This window comes from Moschus berezovskii, chromosome 2 (assembly GCF_049115385.1).
Source record: "Moschus berezovskii isolate FMDL1 chromosome 2, NW_MosBer_1.0, whole genome shotgun sequence".
Taxonomy (NCBI): domain Eukaryota; kingdom Metazoa; phylum Chordata; class Mammalia; order Artiodactyla; family Moschidae; genus Moschus; species Moschus berezovskii.
The window spans coordinates 101384574-101406287 of record NC_142461.1 but is presented as its reverse complement, the minus strand read 5'-3'; the positions used below and the strand labels follow the sequence as shown (position 1 = coordinate 101406287).

At 46.7% G+C, this 21714-nt stretch overlaps 1 protein-coding gene across 10 annotated transcripts in view; it reads right to left on the bottom strand.

Annotated features, from left to right (window-relative positions):
* The window catches only part of TANC1 (tetratricopeptide repeat, ankyrin repeat and coiled-coil containing 1), a 252126-nt gene that overhangs the window by 30389 nt on the left and 200023 nt on the right, over positions 1–21714 (bottom strand). For all 10 annotated transcript variants that reach the window (XM_055397087.2, XM_055397086.2, XM_055397092.2 and 7 more), the window contains 6 exons: positions 20761–20927; positions 18243–18850; positions 13296–13404; positions 11915–12037; positions 3062–3298; positions 1077–1262 (listed from right to left, as the gene is read on the bottom strand). In XM_055397087.2, coding sequence (XP_055253062.2) covers positions 1077–1262; positions 3062–3298; positions 11915–12037; positions 13296–13404; positions 18243–18850; positions 20761–20927 — 1430 coding nt within the window. The remainder of the gene's footprint in view (positions 1–1076; positions 1263–3061; positions 3299–11914; positions 12038–13295; positions 13405–18242; positions 18851–20760; positions 20928–21714) is intronic.

The window sequence follows — 21714 nt, the reverse complement described above, 5'->3', positions numbered from 1 at the left end:
TATGGTAATGTTTAATACATTTTTATGAAATGTGCATTTTCATTTTTTATGAAAAAAGTATTTTTTTCTAAAAGTAAAACATGGTTAACTTGACTAGCACTGTTTTACATGTCTATAACTTCCTTTTATGTCTGTCCTAAGAGAAGATAGCTTCTTTTTCTTATATGCTCCTGTATTCAACTTGCTGCAATATATTGTCTTGGTTGAAGCAGTGTATATGTGTATTTTTGACATTTTAAATGCCAACAATAAGCCAGCTAGCTGCGTGTAGAATGTGTATCTGCTCCAGGGTTTTAAATGGTAAAAGTCAGCTAGCCAGCTTTGTACCCAAATTTACTTTGGTACATCTACATTTGGCACATTTACTTTGGTACAAAGTCATTGTGGGGAAGAATCTTAGAAACATTGGCAACTCTAACTGCCTGAAGACAATACAGAGAGAGAAATACACGGAAGAAAAAGGGTAAAATGTTATTAACTTCACAGACCCACAGGTCAGGACATGACAACAAAACCTTCAAATCGAGGAATATTGACTCCTGCCAGAATAAGTGCTTGATGTAACTACTGCATGAAGTTCTCCTTCAGTGTAGGAACCGTAAATGACAAGCATTCTTACAGGCTACCAGAGCATGTTCTATTTTAAACAACTCTATTTTTAAAAATCCTTCGAATACTCAAGAACAAGTTTAGAATTAGGATTCCATGTGATTATTGTTAAAAGACCACAAGGACAAAAGGATGAATCAAAGCAGAAAAAGGAAAGGAGAGCGGGACTAGAGGGTAAAAAGAGCAAGGAAGGGGACAGGAAGAAACAAGGCCGGGCAGAGAGCGCACCTGGAGGGGCCCCGTGTGGCAGCGCCCCGCCCCGCCACCCGCTTCCACCCACAGCGGCCGTGAGAGCGGCAGAACAGCTTTACGCGTGGTGAGACCAACTGCTCCTTTGGGAAACCCTCATTTCCTTTCATTCCCTCAGTGCATCACAAGCAGGCAACTTGGAAGAAGGTGAGCGCGAAGTGCCCGACCCGCTGGGCTCCCGTTTTCCCAGGAAGGGCCCTGCGAAAGGCCGCACTCACCGAGCCGTGGCCCATGCTGGCGGCCGCCGTCAGCGCCTGCTGCAGGGCTTGGCTCTTCCTCAGCGCGCCTGGCTGGGCCGGGCCCAACGACCACTCGCAGGTCAGCAGGTAGCGAAGCACGTCGCCGTGGCCCCTCAGTGCGCTGTGGACCAGCGCACACTGGCCCTTCTTATCCAAGTGGTCCACCTGGGGGGGCAGCAGCAGGGGAAGGTCACAGCTGAGCATCATTCTGTCACAGTGACCCACATGCGCTGGGGACAAACCCCATCCCACTGCAGATGTACGGGCTTCCTGTCCCAGTGTGTCTCTCTGCAGAGTCTCTGTCTGAATTACTGCAATTGATGCACAGTGGTTCCAGGCCTTGAGTTCCCTCTAGAACTAGTGATCACAAGGCACCCTCTTCATGCCCTTCGTCTCTCTAGGAAGTGAACTGGAGCTTCGAGTTCTCTGGGGAAAGGGATGAGGGCAGACAAAACCTGTTTTACCCAACCCTGGTCACTTGGGTGGAGTACCCTTAATCTTCTGTGGCAAGCTATGATCTGGGGGGCTGAACAGTTCTTTTACTCACTGAAACAGGAAAGCCAGCAAAAGGGAGGGATCTGGAAAACCCAGCTCTGAACAAGGAAGGGCAGGAAGGGACTCCAAGTGGCATTTTACTGGGGAAGGCAGGTGACCCACGTCGTGCCAGGTGTGGCCACAAAGCCAGGAAGGCTGGTCAGCCACAAAGGGGCAGTGACCAAGGGCTGCGTACCCGTAATGGTCCAAGAGACAGCAGATAACATGTCATTCCCTGTCTAAGCCTGGGAATCTTGGGCTGGGAGAGGACTTAGGGTCCAGCCTCACTTGCAAATTCTGAAGATGCTCTGTACCTCAACCCAGAGGCTCTGCCTACATAAGCCACAGATATGATTCCATCCCCTCCTACAGAGCTCTCAGCTAGCCTCTGAATAAAGCCAAGCCATGGTCTGGAAGTGGAAATGGAGGGGCAGTGTGAGCAGTAATGAATCCACTGGGAAGGTTTAACAGAAGCATTTCCCCCCTTTCATGAACTAAGGATGACCCATCCCAAATGCTGTATTTTCAAGAGAAAAAAGCAAAAAGACTCCCATAGTTACTATAAGTCTAACATCTTTTGTTGAACTTCAAAAAGCCTAAATATAAAGAAGAAAAACAAATATCAGCAATTTATTTCTATTTGCTGTTCAAAAGTACATTCTCCCTTCCCCAACAAAATAAACAGAGCTTACTGTAAACTTGGCACTGTTCCCATTCAACCTATTAACACTGACAGTCCTTGAGCAACTTGTTAATAATATAGTTATTCTGCACTGTTTTAATATATTGATTTACTTATGCTCACACAATAGCCCTGTGGTAGATCCTGTTGTTATGCCCATTTTATGGATGAGAAGACTGAGCACACTGGCTTAACTTGCCCAGTGTCCCAGATGGCAGCTGGAGAAATGAGGATTCAGGGCCTTCTAGTACCTGCTGCTATATGCTTAAGCAAATGACTTCCAAGACCCACAGAACTCATTATTATTATTTTTTTAAAAAAGACATAACATGAAATAAAAAGAAAGGAGAAAAAAAAATCACATTTAAATCTTCAACTCATCCAGTGCAGAGTTAAATTCTGTGACAAGTTCCAAGCAACACTTGCAGGCTTTTTAAAGGATGGCCTTACTTGGGCCTCTAATGACCAGGAGCCTCCCCTCAGACAGGATTAAGCAGAAGAGCTTTGAACAAAACACACGGCCCCCTCTCCCTCTCGCAGACAATACACTTCTATCACACACATACCCACATCAGGCCACATCACACACTGTCTGTAGCTCCACCCTTTCTGTTTATGTTCATTGCAACTTGACAAAGCAGAGGCAGAAGGGAGCTTGGCCCAGCCAATGAGAATTCTACCAGCAATGGAAGACACTTTCCACCTCTGTGGCCCCCTTCACCCCTCTGAGGAGAAGGCTGTCACTTACCCTCGCCCCCTTCTTGGCCAGCAGACAAACCAGCTTCATGTGGCCTGCAGCAGCCGCGTAGCAGAGGGCAGTCATGCCGTTCTCCGACATGCCATCCAGGCAGGCGCCGAATTCCAGGAGCAGAGTGACCACTTCCTCGTGGCCAAGGTGAGACTGGACGCACAGGATCGGGGCATTATTTAACACTTCAGTCCTGTAGTTTACGTTGGCCCCTCCTAAAATCAGGAGACGGCTCACCTGTTGGAGAAAGTCCCCCAACAAGATTAATTTCTCATGAAGTTGGTAGTTATAACAATGTTTGTGCAGAAGGGTGGTATCCTTAGTTCGGTGGTTCTCAAATGTGAGTATGCACCCGTATGACCTACACACGCCCTGAAGATGCACATTCTCGCTGCTGAGAACGCAAAATGGCACAGCTGCCTCGGGAAACAGTGTGGAGGTTTCTCAGGATCCAGCAATCCCACTCTGGGTACACGTCCAGAGGAAATGAGATCAGAATCGCAATGAGATACCCACACTGCTGTGTTATGGAAGCACTATTCACAACAGCTAAGAGTTGCAGGCAAACTAAAAGGTCAACAGATGAATGGACAAACAAAAGTGGTATGTACATACACTGGAATATCACTCAGCTTTCAAAAGGAAGGAAATCCTGCCCCATGGAACAACACAGATGAACCCTGAAAACACTGCTCACTCAATCATGTCTGACTCTTTGTGACTCCACGGACTACAGCCCACCAGGCTCCTCTGTCCATGGACTTTTCCAGGCGAGAATATTGGAGTGGGTTGCCATCTCCTGCCCCAGGGGATCTTCCAGACCCAGAGATCAAACCTGAATCTCCTGCACTGGCAGGCAGATTCTTTACCACTGAGTCACCAGGGAAGCTGTTGAGAACATTAGGTCAAGAGAAATAAGCCAACCATAACGAGACAAATGCTGTATGACTTCACTAATATAAGGGACATAGAGTAGCCAAATCCACAAAGACAGAAAGTAGAATGGTGGCTTCCAGGGGCTGGGAGAAGGCGGGGGAAACAAGACCTGTTTAATAGGTGTGGAGATTTAGTTCTATTGTGGAGTTTTATTACTGCACAATAATATGAATATATTTAACATTACTGATTTCTACCTTTAAAAATAGTTAAGAGGATATATTTTATAATGTGTTTATCACAATTAAAAAACAAAAATTTAGAAATGTCTATTCTCTGGGCTCAGACCTCTGGATTCAGTAGGTCTGGCGGGGGTGGGAGTGCGGTCTAAGAATGTGCCTGTTTACTGAATTCCCCCCAGGTGATACAGATGCTGTTGGTCTGGGGATCACATTTTGAAAACCACTGCCTGATCCAAATAAAAATAGAAAATTCATTTTGGGGGACAATGAAATAATCATCACAGGATTAAATAATTAACAGTGAGATAATAAAGCCAAAATAAGAGCATACAGTTTTTTCTTTACAAGGTATTGAACCTGCAAGAAAGAGCAGAACATATGAAAATGCTCATATGCTTGGGACTGTCAGCAGCACAAAACTCCTAGAAAAGCATCTGCTTTTCTGGCTAATTGCTACATATCCACCACCCACTGAACGCCTTGGATCCAGATATAAAAGGAAATTCGTTATCTATAGGTTTCAAAATAAAATCATTGAATACTTTATGTGAATTATAGCTATACTAATATTTTCTTCAAATCTCCAGATCATTGGAAAAATGACATTCCATTAACACTTATTTAGATGCCCACCGCATTTCTTCAAACAGTCCCCTTCAATGGTCCTGATCGCATCAATCACCCCCGACAGACTCTGGCCGCCTCCGGCTGCCCATTAGGTATGAAAACCACAGAGACTGCGTCTCTAATCTGACCAGAGACACATGGGATCATTAGAGGATACAGAAAGATGACAAGGAATATAAAATCTGAGGCATTTCACTGATACGGTGCCCACAAGAGTAGCTAACAAAATATTTACAAAGTGATGAATTATTATTCTGGTGGTGACACCACACCTCAGAATAGTGATACCATACAGGCTGGTTAGAACCCAGAGTGCAAAGCCTGCAGACTCACTGGTTGCCGCTGAAGCTGGGGCCGCGGGTGACCCAGTCCTTCAGCCGCTCCTCTGACCTCCTCTATCAGCACTCTTCCCCACTTCCCCACCACCACACCGCCCCGCAAAGGTGACCACACTGGGCCTAATGCTTGTCCCGTAACAAGGGCAGGCGGGTCCCCACCTCCGGGTCTTCCCCTCTCTCCTGTGTAGTTCCCTCTGTCATGAATAAACACCCTTTCCATAGATACACTTGACAAAGGATCACTTCCACTGAGTGCCTGCTTCAACGCCAGGACACCAGGGGAGGTCCCCCCAGTCTATACAGAAGGCCCCTAGCCCTCCCCTATGCACACACCCCCACAGCATACACACACACCAACCCTGAGCACCGCCATCCACTCCGCACGCTCCATTCCCATCTGGCCCACGGCACAAGACGCTGGTCCTAAGACACAGAAGTTCACAGATAAGAGAGAGAAACAAAGCCCCTCTGTGGGTGAGGATGGCCCACAGGTCAGTTCCTTCCCACCATTAGGACCATCACTTATAATTAAGGAAGGACCTCTTAAAGTGGGGGGAGGGGGAGATAAATTAGAAATCTGGGGTTAGCAGATATACATTTACTATATATAAAACAGACCAACAACAGGACCTGTCCTGCACAGCACAGGGAACTACACTTGATATTTTGTAACAACCTGTAAGGGAGAAGAATCTAAAAAAGAATATGTATGTGTGTGTATAAACTGAACCACTTTGCTGTGTATCTGAAACTAACACAACAGTATAAATCAACAATACTTCCAAAAAAAAAGGAAGCACACTTGTGCCCAAGCGACTAGACCCACCTCATCATTCACAGAGTCACAAGGGGACCATCTTCCAACCTCACCAGGTCAACAGCAATCCAGTCCCTAGCTGCCAACCAGCACATGTAGACAGAAGGGCAGAAAATACAGAGAGGAGAAATCAGGAGAGGTGTTCCCGTCCCCACAGTGACATGGAACACAACCTCGGGCAAACCCATCCCCACCAAGCTTGCTCTACAGCCCTAAATCCGTTTAACTCCTTAAAACAGCACCAGACTCAAGCAGGACTTTAAAGCATTTTAAAAGGGTAAGTGCCCAACAAAAGTCAGGGTTTTTGAGACAGTGACTTCCCTCTGAGTAACCACCAACAGTGTGGCAGGAACAGGACAATGCTGCTGGCACAGTAGGGGTTTTATTGAGGCCCAAGAAATGAGTTCTTAGGCGAGAGGAATACAGAGCAGAACCCGAACAGCTTTTCAAAATTTTCAAAACACACACACCAGGGACTTCCCTGCTGGTCTAAGGGTTTAGAATCCATCTTCCAATGCAGGGGACTGAGTTCGATCTCTGGTCGGAGAACTAAGCCCACCTGCAACTGCTGCCCGGGCATCACAGCTAGAGAGAAGCCCGCACACCATGACCAAGAGCCATACGCCGCCGCAACCGAGATCTGATGCAGCCAAAATAAACTAGGAACTATTGAAAAAGATTAAAGAGGGGGCATCATTTACCAGCATTACAGAGATAAAAAAGATTTTAAAAGCACACCCACATAATATCACCAATGGGCACATTGGACTCTGGTCACCAAAGGACAGGCAGAAACTGCTTATAAATTCGCAGGGTGACTTTGATCGCCAGTTACCCTCTCCCATCAATCCCAGCCCCTCTTGAGACTCATGAGCCTAAAAGAAAAAGATGATGGACTGAACAGTCTGAGTTCTCAATCAGCCTCTTAACTAACTTGCTGTGTGATTTTCAGAAAATTCCTCAACCTCTCTGTGATTGAGGTGCTGTCTAAGGAAACGGCAGTACACCGCCCCATTCCACGGACAGAGACTCTTCCAAGAATGTTGGAAGGTGTTCCTTCAGTAATGTCTTGCATAATACTATATAAGAAAAGTCTTATGGAAGGTCTGTGCACAGTGGCAGAACTTTCCTAAAGGCATTTGTTATCAACTCTCTATTTTGCTTCTCGGGAAAAACATTTCCTTTGTTGGTGCGATGCTGTGGGTATTCCTACCACTTACCCCGCCTAAGCAGTCTGTGATCTTCTCCAAACCCACGCTTCTTAACCCTGCTGCTTGGTGAAACCACCAGGGAGCTTGCAAGTTTCCAAAGCACCAGCCCCACCCTTGGAGATTCTGCCTAGGCTGGGGCCCGGGGCTCCCAGGTGGCTCCAGCTGGCAGCCAGGCTGTAAACACAGCAGGTGAGGAGCACACCTGTGGCGGGAGCGTGGGCTTGCTCTGTGCCAGGCACTCTTCCCGCTGTGGGATCCGGGCACCTATCACTATCCTCACCTGAAAGGTGGAAATAAAAACAGTTTCACTTCCTTGGGTTGTTGTGAAGATTAAAAATGAACATGCCACACACACAAAGCACTTAGCACAGCCCTGAGCATCCTGAAAGTGCTCACTAAATATTACTTGCTATTGTTATAATCACTTTTTTTTTGGTGGGGGGAGGAAAGTGTTAGTCTCTTAGTCGTGTCCAACTCTGAGACCCTGTGGACTGTAGCCCGCTGGGTTCCTCTGTTCCTGGGATTCTCCAGGCAAGAATGCTGGAGTGGGTTGCCATTTCCTGCTCCAGGGGATCTTCCCGACCCAGGGATCGAAACCAGGTATCCTGTATTGTAGGCAGATTCTTTACCATCTGAGCAACCAGGGAAGATTAACGGATCTTTAAAAGAGACAAGGGCCCCTGTCTCTGACCCTCCAAAGGCACAGGCACAGAAACTGGGTGACCCAGAGGGCTTGCCCCCCCGTCCCCACCGCGCCAGGGCTGCTTGTCTGCACAGGGCAGCAAGGAGACCTCACGCTTATCTGAGGGCAGGTGTGGGCCCATCACAGCCTGTGGGCAGCTCCCCTTCCACACCACCAGGCACATTCACAAGTTCTCAAGCGCTTACAGGAGACTCTCAGTGTCCAGAAAGAAGGGGAAAAACGACTAAAAATAACTCGACCATATAATAAATGCCAAGTCTTCTCCCAAGAGCTTCAACAGCTCAGCGAGGTGTCCCCTCACCCTACGATGCAGGTTCTTTAGTGACCTTCACTTCACAGGTGAGAAAACTGAGGCTCCGAGCAGGTAAGGCAGAGATCAGCCCCGGGCACAACACTAACTACTATCATATCACAGTCCAGCAGCTGAAGCAGCAGGTCTGGCTAAGATTACTCGGCATTCGGGGAAGGGTAAAAATGGTTCTTTCTGTACATTTCTTCCCAACCACGTGGAAATCTTCTGGTCGCCATCACCATGACGCTCTCCCTCTACCAACTGGAAATGGCAATATTACCGACACACACCACTGGATTGGATGAATGCAAGAAAAGGAAAAGGGGGTGGGGCGGCAGGTAAAGCGATGTGATCATGAAGAACAGAAGAGGCACTGCCCAGCACGCAGTAAAGTGGGAGGCTCAGTTTTCCCATTGGAGGTTTTCACCAGTACCACTGGTGTAAATGCGTGTTTCCTAACGATTACGCAGAATACAACCGCATCCTTTCAGCCAGGGAAGTCAGGTCAAGGTCCAAACCTGACTCCTGTCTCCTCCCCTCCCTGCCTCCAGCTGCGAGAAGAATCACAATCTCAATTCCCTTGAGCCCACAGCCTTAGGAAGCCTGTGGCTGGCAGCCAGTCCAATGGGACTGTATGAGCAAAACAACCAACTGGACCGAAGCCTGGGGGCCCTGGTGGCAAGGACCCCAGAGGGCCAGCCAGAGCTCAGGCTGGCGTCACCCTGGCCTGGCTATGGCAGATCACACTGTTAGAAATCACGGGCATGCCACCCAAATTAAAATTCAGCTACCAAGTAATTACTCCAGAGCAAGTAGCTTTAATTTACCAAGGTGGCAAACTGCAATTACTGCTCAAAATGACATCCTTTCCTGTATGACAACATTTAATACTCTCTGAAAAAAAATTCCTTAATTGCATGCATAATTTTAAATTACTGTAATTTGTTCAAGATTCTGTGAAAAATCACTCCCCCCGCCCCGTTTTTTGAAAGACAAAAGAAACAGAAAGATAATAGAAAGTCTTAAAATTCTGTAACTAAGTTATACAATTTGGGGGGATAATGTTAGATGTAGGTGACAGTGGAATTCTATAAAACAAAGTAAAGATGAATAACTTTTAAAATCGCAAAATGTTAAAGAGGAAAGTTTATAATCCCAGGCGGGTCAAGCTCATTACACTATTACACTGTACCTTTTAATTTATTGTCTTAAAAACTCATATTCAACAGAGTATGACGTTTCCCATTTACTTTTCTCCACATTAAAATAACTTTTGTGCCCATAATTCATTAAAACAGTGAAAACAGATACTTCGATTTTAATTTTTCTTTCTTTGTTCCTTGCCATCATTACAGAATTTTATTAATTATGGAGAAGCCAAAAGATATACTTTCAGCTGAAATGAGAGATGAAACTATTATAGTAAACGCAGTTCCAGTTTCTATAACACGTAAAACAAAAACTCGAAACACAATTTCTTCATCACGTGAAATATGTCCTTGGCACATTCTCTTTTTTCAGAGTAACTCTATCTAGAAAGGAAGTGCTCCTTTTGACCAGAAGCAGCAGCTTACAGCTAGTGCTCCTTAATTACCAAAGCGGCTTCCCTGTCTTCACCCCATGAAATTTGCACATAGCTTCAGCCAGGACACAACCCTCAAGCCTACCCCTCTGCAGAGCGCAGGCTGGACACAGGGGTTCCTGGGAGCAGTTCTCCAGAGATGCTCTGCTTCCAGGCGCCCTGTCCAGGGGTGAGCCCAGTCAAAATCCAATGAGCCCTCTGCCTCTCAAGACTGGAACCCTAACAGCACTGAGTCCACCTGCACTTCTGCATTTGCAAAGACCTTGTCTGAATCCACCAGGGGGTGGTGGCCTTTCTCTAACCAACACCCAAGCTCTGTACTGGGCGGTAGGGCTGTGGGCGAGCAGCCCCAGGGTCAGAGCCCTGCTGGGCCCTTCCTGACACCCAGGCTCCTCTGTTGTTACACTCTCCACTTCTAAAAACCAGCAAGGGGGGATGTAATGTACCCCACGGGACCAAAGCCAATAATAATTCAGTATATTTCAAAGTTTCTAAGACAGCAGATCTTAAGTTTTCACTGTAAAAAAAAATTTATAACCACATGTGGTGATATTTGTTAACAAGACCTTTTGTGCTATAAAAACAAGTATCACGTCTTTAGGTTGTTCATCTAAAACCTACATCAACTATAATTCCACCGAAAAAAGAGAGAGAAAAATAAGGAAATGCAGCCTGCTCTCTGTATCAGTAGGTTCTGTATCTGTGAATTCAACCAACCACAGACTAAAACTATTTGAAAACAAAACTTTCCATAAAGGTCCAAAAAGCAAAACTTGAATTTGCTGTGTGCAACTCTTTACATAGTCTTTGTATTATATTAGATATTAGAAGCACTCTAGAGATGATCTAAAGTATATGGGAGGATACGCGTAGGTTATCTTCAAATACTGTGCCCTTATATATGGGATTTGAGCATCCTTGGATTTAGGTGTCTGTGGAAGGACCTGGAACGAACCCAAGGGACCACTAGAGACCAGGAAAGCAGGGAAGGGAGAAGAGGGTGCCGGGCTCTGCAAGGCCTCATCCCCAGACACACATCCAAGGCACCAGGTGCTGAGGGCAGGACATGCTGACAGCAGGGGAGGAAAGAAACAGAGGTTCCCCCAGGGCTGGAGAGGGTGGGGGGAAAAGACACTTCCATGGCACCAGCTCTGGAGCATGTGGGTTTGATGAACCAAAGTGAGGAGAAGAAAAAGATTCTTGGAAAATTCTAGGGCTTCACTTGACCACCTGGTGACAATGTTAGGCCATCCTTGGGCTACTAACAAGAGAACAGGTATGACTTTTCATAGAAGTGACTGAAGGGTTTAGAACCTGGCTATCTGGGAAACGATGTCAGAGCTTTTGAAGGCAGCCAACACATCAGGGCCTGGGGCTGAAATGCCTGGAGTCTAGCAGCTATGCCAAGCAGGTAAGAAATCTAAATGTGAAGACAACTGCGATCTCATCTTACTTTGCACTGGGGAAGATGGTTATAAACAGCTATAACATTAAGTCAGTAGCTCCCACACTCCATGGGAGTTAAACCCTCTTTGCTGCCTTAATCAGATATTTGGCCTCTGGGTGCTTTAGATTCTTAGACTGCATTAACGGAGGAGGGAAAATCTACTCTGAAAAGCTCAGCAAAATACTGTGAAATGATAGCCACTGATGGGTAGTGAGGAAGCCCTTGGTCAGCAGCAGGCAGACCCTGATACACTTTTCGTGGTCATAAATACATGTGTGTTCAAAATCTTTAGTAAAGTTTTCCTCTGTGTAACCATCCCTTTGTCACTCATCAGGGCTTAATTTCCTATGAACCATAAAGAGATAGTACGGATTGGAAACCAGGATGCTTTAAAAGTCCATTTTCCCTGGAAATTCCCCTCTGACCTTTGGTTTCCTTTGTGAACTGTTTTCCCTTATCTCAACCACTCTGAAACAGTCACCATGAGCTCACATAGCAGCCCGACCACCCACATCTTGCTGCCTCAGTGAAAACCAGACTTATGGAAGAGAACTGGCAACAGAGCCGTCACATCTGTGTGCTTCACACCAGGAAAGCCGCATCTTGAGAAGCATCCCAGCCCCCTCTGCCCACAAGCCGGGTCAGGGGAGAGCAGGACCGCTGATGCAACAGTGGTCAGGCAGCAGGGGTCTGGTTCCCTTGGCAGAGGGTGGCTCACCTTCACATTGGGAGTGTAGAGATTCCTGAGAGAGGCCAGGGCCGCGGACAGCCCCTCGGTGCTGTACCCGATCCACAGGGCCTGGAGGTGGCTTGAAGAGATTCCCGTCTTCTTGCTGAGGCCCTGGGAAAAAACAGCTGCAAATCAGCTTCAACATCTCCTCTCCCACATGCAGCGTGGGTCTGAAGCAGGTGAACGTCCCCGCTGAACACGAGGCAAAGGCTGTGTGCACAGAAAAGACTTGGACCCGTAAGCATTCCCGTCCTAAAACCAAGGGTCAAGGAACCAGCCAGCCTTTGCTACATAAACTGTCCGCCTGGCGGAAAGGATGGCAGTTGAGGGAAAAGTTTCTCTTTACAGAAGTTCTCTAATCAATTAAAGGAAGAATAAACCGTTAGAATATCACCATTTATAGTCCGTAACGAAGGAAGAGACCAGTCATGGCTGATGGCCTCCCACCAAGCACACAATGTGTCCTGACCCCAAAAACCTCATATAGACTTACAGAGCATTTTAACTCTAACGGGCAGCCCTCGAAGATATTGCAGGTTTGGTTCCAGACCTCAGCAACAATGTGAGTCATGCATTTTTTCTGCTTTCCTGGTGCACCTGAAAGCTTTATGTTTACACTATACTGTAGTCTATTCAGTGTGCAATCGCGTTGTCTAAAAAATATATTAATACATGCCTTAATTTAAAAATCTTTTATTGCTAAAAAAAGGCAACCATCATCTGAGACTTTAATAAGTTGTACTAGTAACATCAAAGATTGCCGATCACAGAACCCCATAAGAAGTAACAATGAAGAAGTCTGAAATATTGCAAGAATTTTCCAAAATATGACATAGAGACATGAAGTAAGCAAATGTTATCAGAAAAATGGTGCCAAAACTCTAGTTCAATGCAGGGGTGGCACAAACCTTCAATTTGTAAGAAAAAATACAATTATTTGCAAAGCACAATAAAGCCAAAGTGCAGTATAACAAGGTAAAGTAACTGTGATATGCAGGGGGGGTGGTAAGGGAAGAATCAAACCTGAACCTGATTAAACTGCTCAAAATAACTACCAAAGAATAAAAAATCCAGAGGAAAAAGCAACAAGTTAAACTAGGCCACAAGAAACAAGGACACAATCAGAAAATCCAGGTGGTAGGAAACTACAGAGTTCACATAACGTAGCTTCTTCTACACCTATTTAACAAGGAAACAAAGGGGAATAAATGAAGTGGAAACTTTAAGAGATTTAGAGGGTGGAAAAGTGAGAACAATGGTTACTTTTAGGCAGGAGCCATGTTTGGAATGGGGCTCACAAAGTTGTCTCTAGAACCAAAACCTCAATGTGGTACCAATGAAACCCTCCCTCCAGCAGTGTGGAGCTCACCTTGAAAATGTGTGCCTTCAGGATGTGATGGCCAAGCTCCATGGTCTGCTGGCGGTTCAGCTTTCCCTCCTGTCGCGAGAACATGAACGCCAGCAGCGCGTGCCCATTCCTAGGACGAGAAACACAAAGGCTGGTAACCAAAGACCCCAGTGCACCTCCCTGCAGGCCCCTGGGGTGAACATCACCGAACGACCCCTGAACTTTCCTGGTGTCTCAGCATCACCGTATGAGATGGGTGGAAAGCTGCGTCTTCACAGAGGATGCCAATGCTGTTTACTCCTTAAGTCATTTTCTCGGGACTCCCTGATCTCTGTGGAGTGACTCAGAGAGATGCCCCAGGACAGGGCAAGCCTCTGTCTGTGGAACCACCCACTTGTGTTCATCGGCCATCACTCTCTCGTAATTTAAGTCTTTCACAAAAACACAAACTCCATGAGACTAAGGGTCTTGGCTAAGTCACAGCTTGGTCACAACACCTAGCAAATGCCCAAGACTCAGTAAGAACCCAAATATGCATTTCTTGGATGAACAGACAGATGAAGGACAGATATGTGCGAATGGACAGATGGAGCAGAACCATACTGGACCTGACCCTAGGCCTCCTGTCAGTACACTCACCACTGAGGGTAGACCTCGGCCGAAGGACAAAACCTTACCATGGGAGGGAAAGAAAAACCAGGCTGCACGCAGAAATGGCTCAAGATCAGCAAACAACTAGCATTTTAGGCTCAAAAGGAACACAGCTCCTTGTGGGGTAAGAAAGCTAAGCTGTATGAGTGCATTTGCTATGTTTGGGCACAGGACGGACATTCAACTGACACCACCAATTAATCCCCCTACTAGCCCTCTCATGAAGAAGCCACCATACCCACTTTCCCCTCCATGTCTGTAGAACTTATTCTGTCTCCCATGGACTCCATGCCTTCATCTACGCCAGTTTGGAAAAGTTCTGGGCTGCTTACTCCAACAGCAGTGACTGCTGGGAGAGGTGAACCATTTTCATTTCTGTTAACCTGACACCCATGAAATTTTGTTCTGCTGAGAAAAAGCAGCTAGTTGTAGAGAAAAAGATAAACACTGTGAAAAAGAAAAGCATTCTTCAAAATGTGTTTTCTAGTCGTTGCTGATCTAGAGGATTAAAAGCATGCGTCATTTAAATCATATTTATCTATCCAGATGCTTGCCTGTTTCTCAATCACACATCATGTTACAGATGAGGAAATCAGGGCAGGTGGAAACCAGAAGATTGTTTTTCATCCTACAGGAGAAGGTGTGACATTGAAGGCCACACTGCCACTGAGTCTCCCACTTAACGCCTTGTAAGTGTCTAGAGCACAGGCCCTGTGCTCCCTTGCACACACTACCTCCCAGACCTCAAGCTTCAGTTCCCCTTCTCACATGAGAACCTCCCCTGCTCCCATGGAAACCACTCTGTACCATCTTCCAGCACTCCATGCCCTCCCTGGTCCACATCAACGGGCTATTTCCACATGACTCTAATCAGGGCCCGTCTCCCACCCATGGGCTCAGCCACCCTCAGTCTCCCAGTCTGCTAGCTCTGTGGCCATGCCAGCTGCGACCACCACAAAACCTGCTAACTACTGTGGTTGGCTGGCCCTGGTGGGTGATGACCACCCGCCCTTCAGTGATTGGGCCAAAGGTGTCCAGTGCACTCAGCTAAGCACATGGCTTCCCACCTCTCTGAGGAAACAATTCAGCACAGTCATTGGGTACCCGAGCTCCTCTACACTGAATATACCTTTACATCCTTCCTTCCTGGTCCTAAGACCACATGCCTCCTTCTAAGTCTACCCACACTTACTGTCCATTTCCCAAAGCTTACACATATCCAGCTTTTCACCATGGGCCAGATGCAGAAAGAGAACTAAGTTATTTTATTAACCTGTTTGACCCTGTGAATCATGAAGTATCATGATTCCAAACTGGTTTGCTTGGGGGAAACAGGCCTGTACAGGTAAATGATGGGCCCAAATAGGGCATAACGACCGAGCAGAGTGTGACCACAGTCTATGTAATATGCACCCCTGTGCTCTTCCTCAGCATAACCCGACTTTTCCAATCATTTGTGCCTTGACACCCGCCTAGAACGAGCACCTTGTTTGATACTGGGGATCTCATGGGGAACAATGTGAGGTCCTTGCCCTGAGGAGCTCTCGACAGCTGGACTGGAGACACGTACACAAGACAAAATCAAGCTAGAATGGTGCTGTGAATGGATGCTGCAGCGGCAAAGAGGAGACTCGCTGACCCCTCCCCTCGACTTTCCAATGTCCCCCCTTCACAGATTGTGAACATGCTGTCTCAAGGACGCTTCCAACGACATCCCAATCCCTTGTGTTGTTTAAAACATAAACCAAAACTCTTCCCTACCCTAAACCCCAAACCTCCCCACCCTTTTACTTTCCATGCCAGGACTCTGGCTCTCCTCTTTCACTCCTCACAACCCACTGGAAGGAATTTCACGGTGATCTAGGACCCTCCTCCTGCAACAAAAAGCCAATGGCTTCCTCTGAACCCTCACCTTCCTTCACTTCTCAGCGGCGCCTACTTCCTTCACCTCCTTCCCAGAAATCCTTTTCCCTGTCCCAGAAGTCCAGCATTCCCTCTCCCCCAACTGCACTTCCTCACCATTTCCCACCATTGCCTCTCCATCAACAAGGCCAGATCTTTAACTCCAACCTCTCTTCCAATTGTTAGATCCCACCTGCCTTGGAACCCCACCACCAACCCCATGAGCTCACACTGCTAAAATCCAAAGCAGCTCCTTCCTAGCAAAGCCAGCCCCATGCCTCTGCCTTTCTGACCTGCCCTAAGAGCATGCCATCCCTAGTTTCTGAAGCTTAACACCTGAGTGTCATCTATATACAGCACCTCCTTCTGCTCGACTCTGCCTACAGGCCAAGCCAGGCCCACCTACCTCATGTTAGTAAGGCTGTTCTCCACTTCACTATCTTCCTGTAAAATGGTCTGACTTGGCTAAATATATCATAGAACATCTGTCACCTAGTTTTTACTGACTGGCTAAATAACCTTGGAGTTAGTTTATTGTCCCAAAGCAGTTTCAAAAGACAATAAACTCTTAGCCCAGTGTCACCTAAGAAAACACCCTATTTACAACATAAAAGAGCAGCTAGACCAAAAGAGTCAATGGTAAGTCAATATTCATGGAAGAAACATATATGTTACCGTATGTAAAATAGACAACCAGTGGGAATTTACTGTGTGACACAGGAAGCTCAAATCAGGTGCTCTGGGACAACCCAGAGGGGTGGGGTGGGGTGGGAGATGGCAGGGAGGTTCAAGAGGGAAGTGACATATGTATACCTAGGGCTGATTCATGTTGATGTATGGCAGAAATAAACAGAATATTGTAAAGCAATTATCCTCCAGTTAAAAATCAATAAATTAAAAAAATATTCATGGGAGAAAGGGAGTACGTGGCTCACAAGTGCTTACTCATTTCATTTCCGGGCCTCAGCCTCGGATTAAGTGGCCAGGGCAGCCCAAAGGAGACAGCTGAGAAGCTTGTCAGACCTCTTACACAGGGCCGGGAGCAATTCCGAATCAGAGAAGGCAAGAGCAATGATGCTAGACGTGAACCACCCTTATCTAAGAGCATCTGCGCTTCAAATTCCTCAGTCTCTCACCCTAACACCACGCTGCAGGGTGGGCAGGCTTCCCGCCGACCTCCTCCCCTGGACAGTGGGGAGAGCTGTGTCCTGGCCCAGCTCTGCTCCAAAGCCTCAGTGGATCTCTGACTCCTTGGATGCAGCCATCCCACCGCAAATGAGCACCTGAACTCTGAACCCAATTCCTCCCAACCCCCAACCCCAATCTGCGATCCTTGCAGAACACAAGTACAAAATGAGGTGGCCAGAAGTGATGGCTGCATTCCCCTCTGGGGCCACAGATGCATCAGATCCCTGGGACGAGACACCACAAGCTCAAGAGGTGGCAGAATGGCACTGAGAGAGAGTCTGCAGATTCCCACCCCCGCAGAGGAACGAGCCGTGAACAGGCTCGAGGAAAGCCAGCTGTTCCCTGCAGCTGGTCCCACACTCTCCTGCACATGTCCCTGAGAGAGGGGATGGGGACCTAGAAGAGAATCACAAACAAACACTGCCCGGGCACCACCCAGCTTCTCCTTCATCCAGATATACTGAGGAGTCCTACAATACTAGCAATTAAAGGAAGGAAGAGTTCACGTGGAACTCTACTCAATGTGATGTGGCAGCCTGAATAGGAGGAAGGTCTGGGGAGAATGGATACCTATATATATAAGGCTGGGTCCCTCCACTATTCACCTGAAATGACCACAACACTGTTAACTGGTTATGTGCTCAGTTGTGTTTGACTCTTTATGACCCCACAGACTGTACCCCGCCAGGCTCCTCTGTCCATGGAATTCTCCAGGCAAGAATATTGGAGTGAGTTAATTCCCTTCTCCAGGGGACCTTCCCAACCCAGGGACTGAACCCATGTCTCCTGCATTGGCAGGCAGATTCTTTACCAATAGCGCCACCTGGGAAGCTGGTTAACGGACTATGCCCCAAAACAAAATAAAAAGTTTTTTTTAAAAAAAAAGGAAGGAAGTTTTTATTTGAGGGCTTCCCTGGTGGTTCAGGCCGTAAAGAATCTGCCTGCAACTCTGGAGACCCAGGTTCAATCCCTGGGTCGGGAAGATCCCCTGGAGAAGGGATTGGCAACCCACTACAGTATTCCTGCCTGGAGAATCCATGGAGAGAGAAGCCTGGCAGGCTACAGTCCATATGGTCACAAAGAGCTGGTCAGGACTGAGCAACTTTCACTGCATCCTTCATGCTGTGTTGTCTTTCTGCAAAAGAACATGAATCGTGTTTGTGATCCCTTTGCCAGCCAAGCATCAGGTTTCCTGCACAGAGCTGCTGGGTAAGCAGCCCGTCATACCTGGGCTCACACAGGAAGGCTGTGTTCTCGCCATCTGCTCTCCACACGAGCCACTCCCTGAAGGATGGGTGGCAGAACATGCGAGTTTTGTCTCGCCGCTTGATGAGGAAGCAGGAGAGGGCATCCATCCTCTGCTGGAAGTCCTCCCAGCCCTGCTCCCCTTGGACGTGGCCGGCGTTGATCGCCTGGAAGATCTGCTCATCCGTCATGGGGTGCAGGGATGCTAGGGCCACGTTTAAAATGGGAAGCGCTCTCTCGAAAGCAGACTGGGTCATGAACTTCATGTTGCACTGCAGCAGGTAGAGCTCGGACAGAGACACAGGCACCACCTTGTAGCTGGCACTCTTGATGACCAGATGTCCCCTCTGGAAGAGGTCCAAGGTGAGCTTGAGGTACAGGTAGGAGCCGAGACTCCGCAGAACCAGGTGGCTGCTCACTTTGCCGATGAGGGCGGCATCGGCCTTGCCGTTCAGCGAGATGTTACTGAGGATGTCCTGGCTGCTGTGAACCCTGTGCTGGATGTAGGCGTGCAGATCGCTGTGGATGTCCTTATTGTCCGGAAAGTCATCCAAGGACAGCTTGACAAATGGCAGCTCGCTGACGATTTCCTGCAAAGGAACAGGACCCCACAGTGTCACTCCATGGAGATTTCTTTTCTATGTCAGCTGCACTTCAAACCAGATCCCCGAGTTTTCTTTCAAGAAGGATTTTCATGGATTACAGGGACTCATTGTTTTATCTTAAAACATGTAATAGGATAAATTGAAGATAAAAAGCTTATGTGAAAGAAATGCCTGATGCGAGATTAAATCAGAAAAGGCTTTCCTGAGGCCCTTATCTGAGGATGCGGAGCCAAGTGAGATGGAAGAGCCTTGAGCTAACAGTGACAACCTGGCTGCATCAGCAATGGGGCACTGACACCCCCAGGTGACCTGATACCCATAATCTTTACACTGTGCAACTGGTGATACAAGGACAGACACAAACCACCACTGTGCATCTAAGACCATGGCCAGACACTGCGATCAGAGGCATTCTTCACTGTGCGTCAAGATACCCAGCCAGGTCATCTGAAACTGCCCCCAGGCTGGAGCCCGGGGACTGCTGTAATGAAGCTGTCAAACTTGCATATAGCCCGCTATTTTTTGTTGTTGTTAGTTTTGGGGGTTTTTTTGGGTAAACTTTTAAATTGAAGTGTGACATACAGAGGCGTACAAATCCTAACTGCATGGTGTCATTCACTTTCTCAAAGTCAAATACACCTGTGGGACCAGCAGGTAGACACAACATTACCAGCTCCAGACACCCTGTCCCTTTGCCATCCCACAGGTAAGCACCTGTGGGATGACACTTAACAGTAGAGGTGAATTTTGTCTTTTTTTTTGTTTGTTTAAACGTCCCACTATCATTTCTGTAATACGTCCTCACTGAATGTGACAGCTGTGGGAGGCAGGCTGAGGAAAATCACCCAACTGCACATGGATGCTAACTGAGCCTCTGGTCTCTGGAAACTCGACACAGCTCGAATGCAGGACACAGGATTCCCGCTCCCATGCTGCTGACCGCCAAACTCTGCTCACTGTGTGAAAAGTGACTGAAAAGTGTATGAATCAAAGGTCTACAAAAACAAACACCAAGTGCAAATGAGGTCCAATTCTACTTTTAAAGAGAAAAAGAAGAACTCAAACGCTCGGGGCTGGTGCACGGGGATGACCCAGAGGGAGGATAAGGGGAGGAGGGAGGTGGGAGGGGGGGTTCAAGAAGGGGAACGTATGCACACCCGAGGCGGATTCATGTCAATGTATGGCAAAACCAACCAATATAATATTGTAAAATGAAAATAAAATAAAATAAATATCATCCTAAAAGGGAAAAAAGTAAAAATCCATGTCTCGCATCATTACTAAAACTAGAGAAGGGTAGATGGAAGGAGTCAACGTTTGTTAAGATATAATTACAGAGTTCAAATGAGGGGACAGATGAGGAATAGAAAAACGCATACACTCTTCATTGTGCTGCAACTGTTATCTCATGTTTAAGTTTTAGGAAAAACTGGACCTTTTTTCAGAATTGGCCTTAAAAATCTTCCTCCTTTATCTCTCCCTTATCTCTTCATTGAAAAAAAAAAATTCACTGCAAACCCATACAAATAACTACTGGCAAGAATAACCTGAAACCCTAGTAGACTTATTGGCCAGGCACCTAAAACAGCCCCCCAAACTGAGTTGCGATAAACTGGGGGGAGACACTTCCATTCTGGAAGCACCAGTATAGCTTAATGAAATTATGGAACTTATCTGACACTTTGATAAATGTGCCCTGGGGGTAAAAAGGTTAGAGCTTTGCCTGTTTAGGGCTCTGTACACTATTATTTCAAAGTTCTAATACACTTTTCAATTCAGCAGCAAAATGATTTACAACAGTTTAAGTTGTTAATGTTAACCTAAAATTATAATTATAAAAATTGCAAAATTTGGGCATAGGGTCTTGGAAAGAGATTTGAGAATTCTTTTTTCACCTGGAAATTGGCTCTTACAGTCACAATCAACTTCAACCAAGCAGGGAATTTAGAAATAATCTTGGTAATAAACGAAGAAAGCGTATCTCCATAATCAGGTTTATGAAACTCAGCTTCATTTAAGCCATCTATCAAAATAATGTATTCTTCTTCAGGAATTTTCTGCTCTAAAAGATAAAATGATTTTTTTTAATTAAGAAATTATACATTTCTATAAGACAGCACCACCCAGTGTATTTTAATGCACAATTTAAAGTGTTAGGGAAAACTAAAAAGGTTTGCATATGGCAGAATAAGTGGTTTTCACAGAAGCATATTTTCTATTGAATTTGTAATGAAAACCAGAGTGCAGAGCCAAAAGAAGATCAATTCCCACCAAACAGTTTTCAGAAACATACTGCATCACACACATTAGCAGAATCTCACCCACGTGTATGATTACAGTTAGCTCTTCAAAAACTCCTGTCACTGGGGTGACAGCAAAGATAACCAGCACACACTGACGTGAAACCTGCAAAAGACTCTCGGTCCTGCCCCCCACCCCGCCCCACAGAGCTCCCTTGATGGATTCTGGGAAGGCACGCTGACCCTGGAAGGTCAGAGCATCCCACTGAAGGCCCACGGCTAGTGGAGGCGAGAACTCTGCTACACAGAAGCCTCTGGGCCTGAACCTAGCTTTCTATCCATTGGCGCCAGCTTCCTGCCCGGCGACGAGCAGCAGCGATGGTGTATCTGTTTCGCTCCCCTCTCCCTGGCACCAAATGGCAGAAGTTCTATGGAGACAGGTAGACTAGCTCAAAAGGTAAGGAGCAAGGGGCAGGAAGGATGACTAAACAAAGGCCCAGAATATCACTAATGCCCCTACTGAGACAGCCAAGGGCAAAAAACCCAAATGGCCACTTCAAGAAATGATTTTAGCTTCAACTGAACAGTGAAAATGTGTCCGTTCAGTTA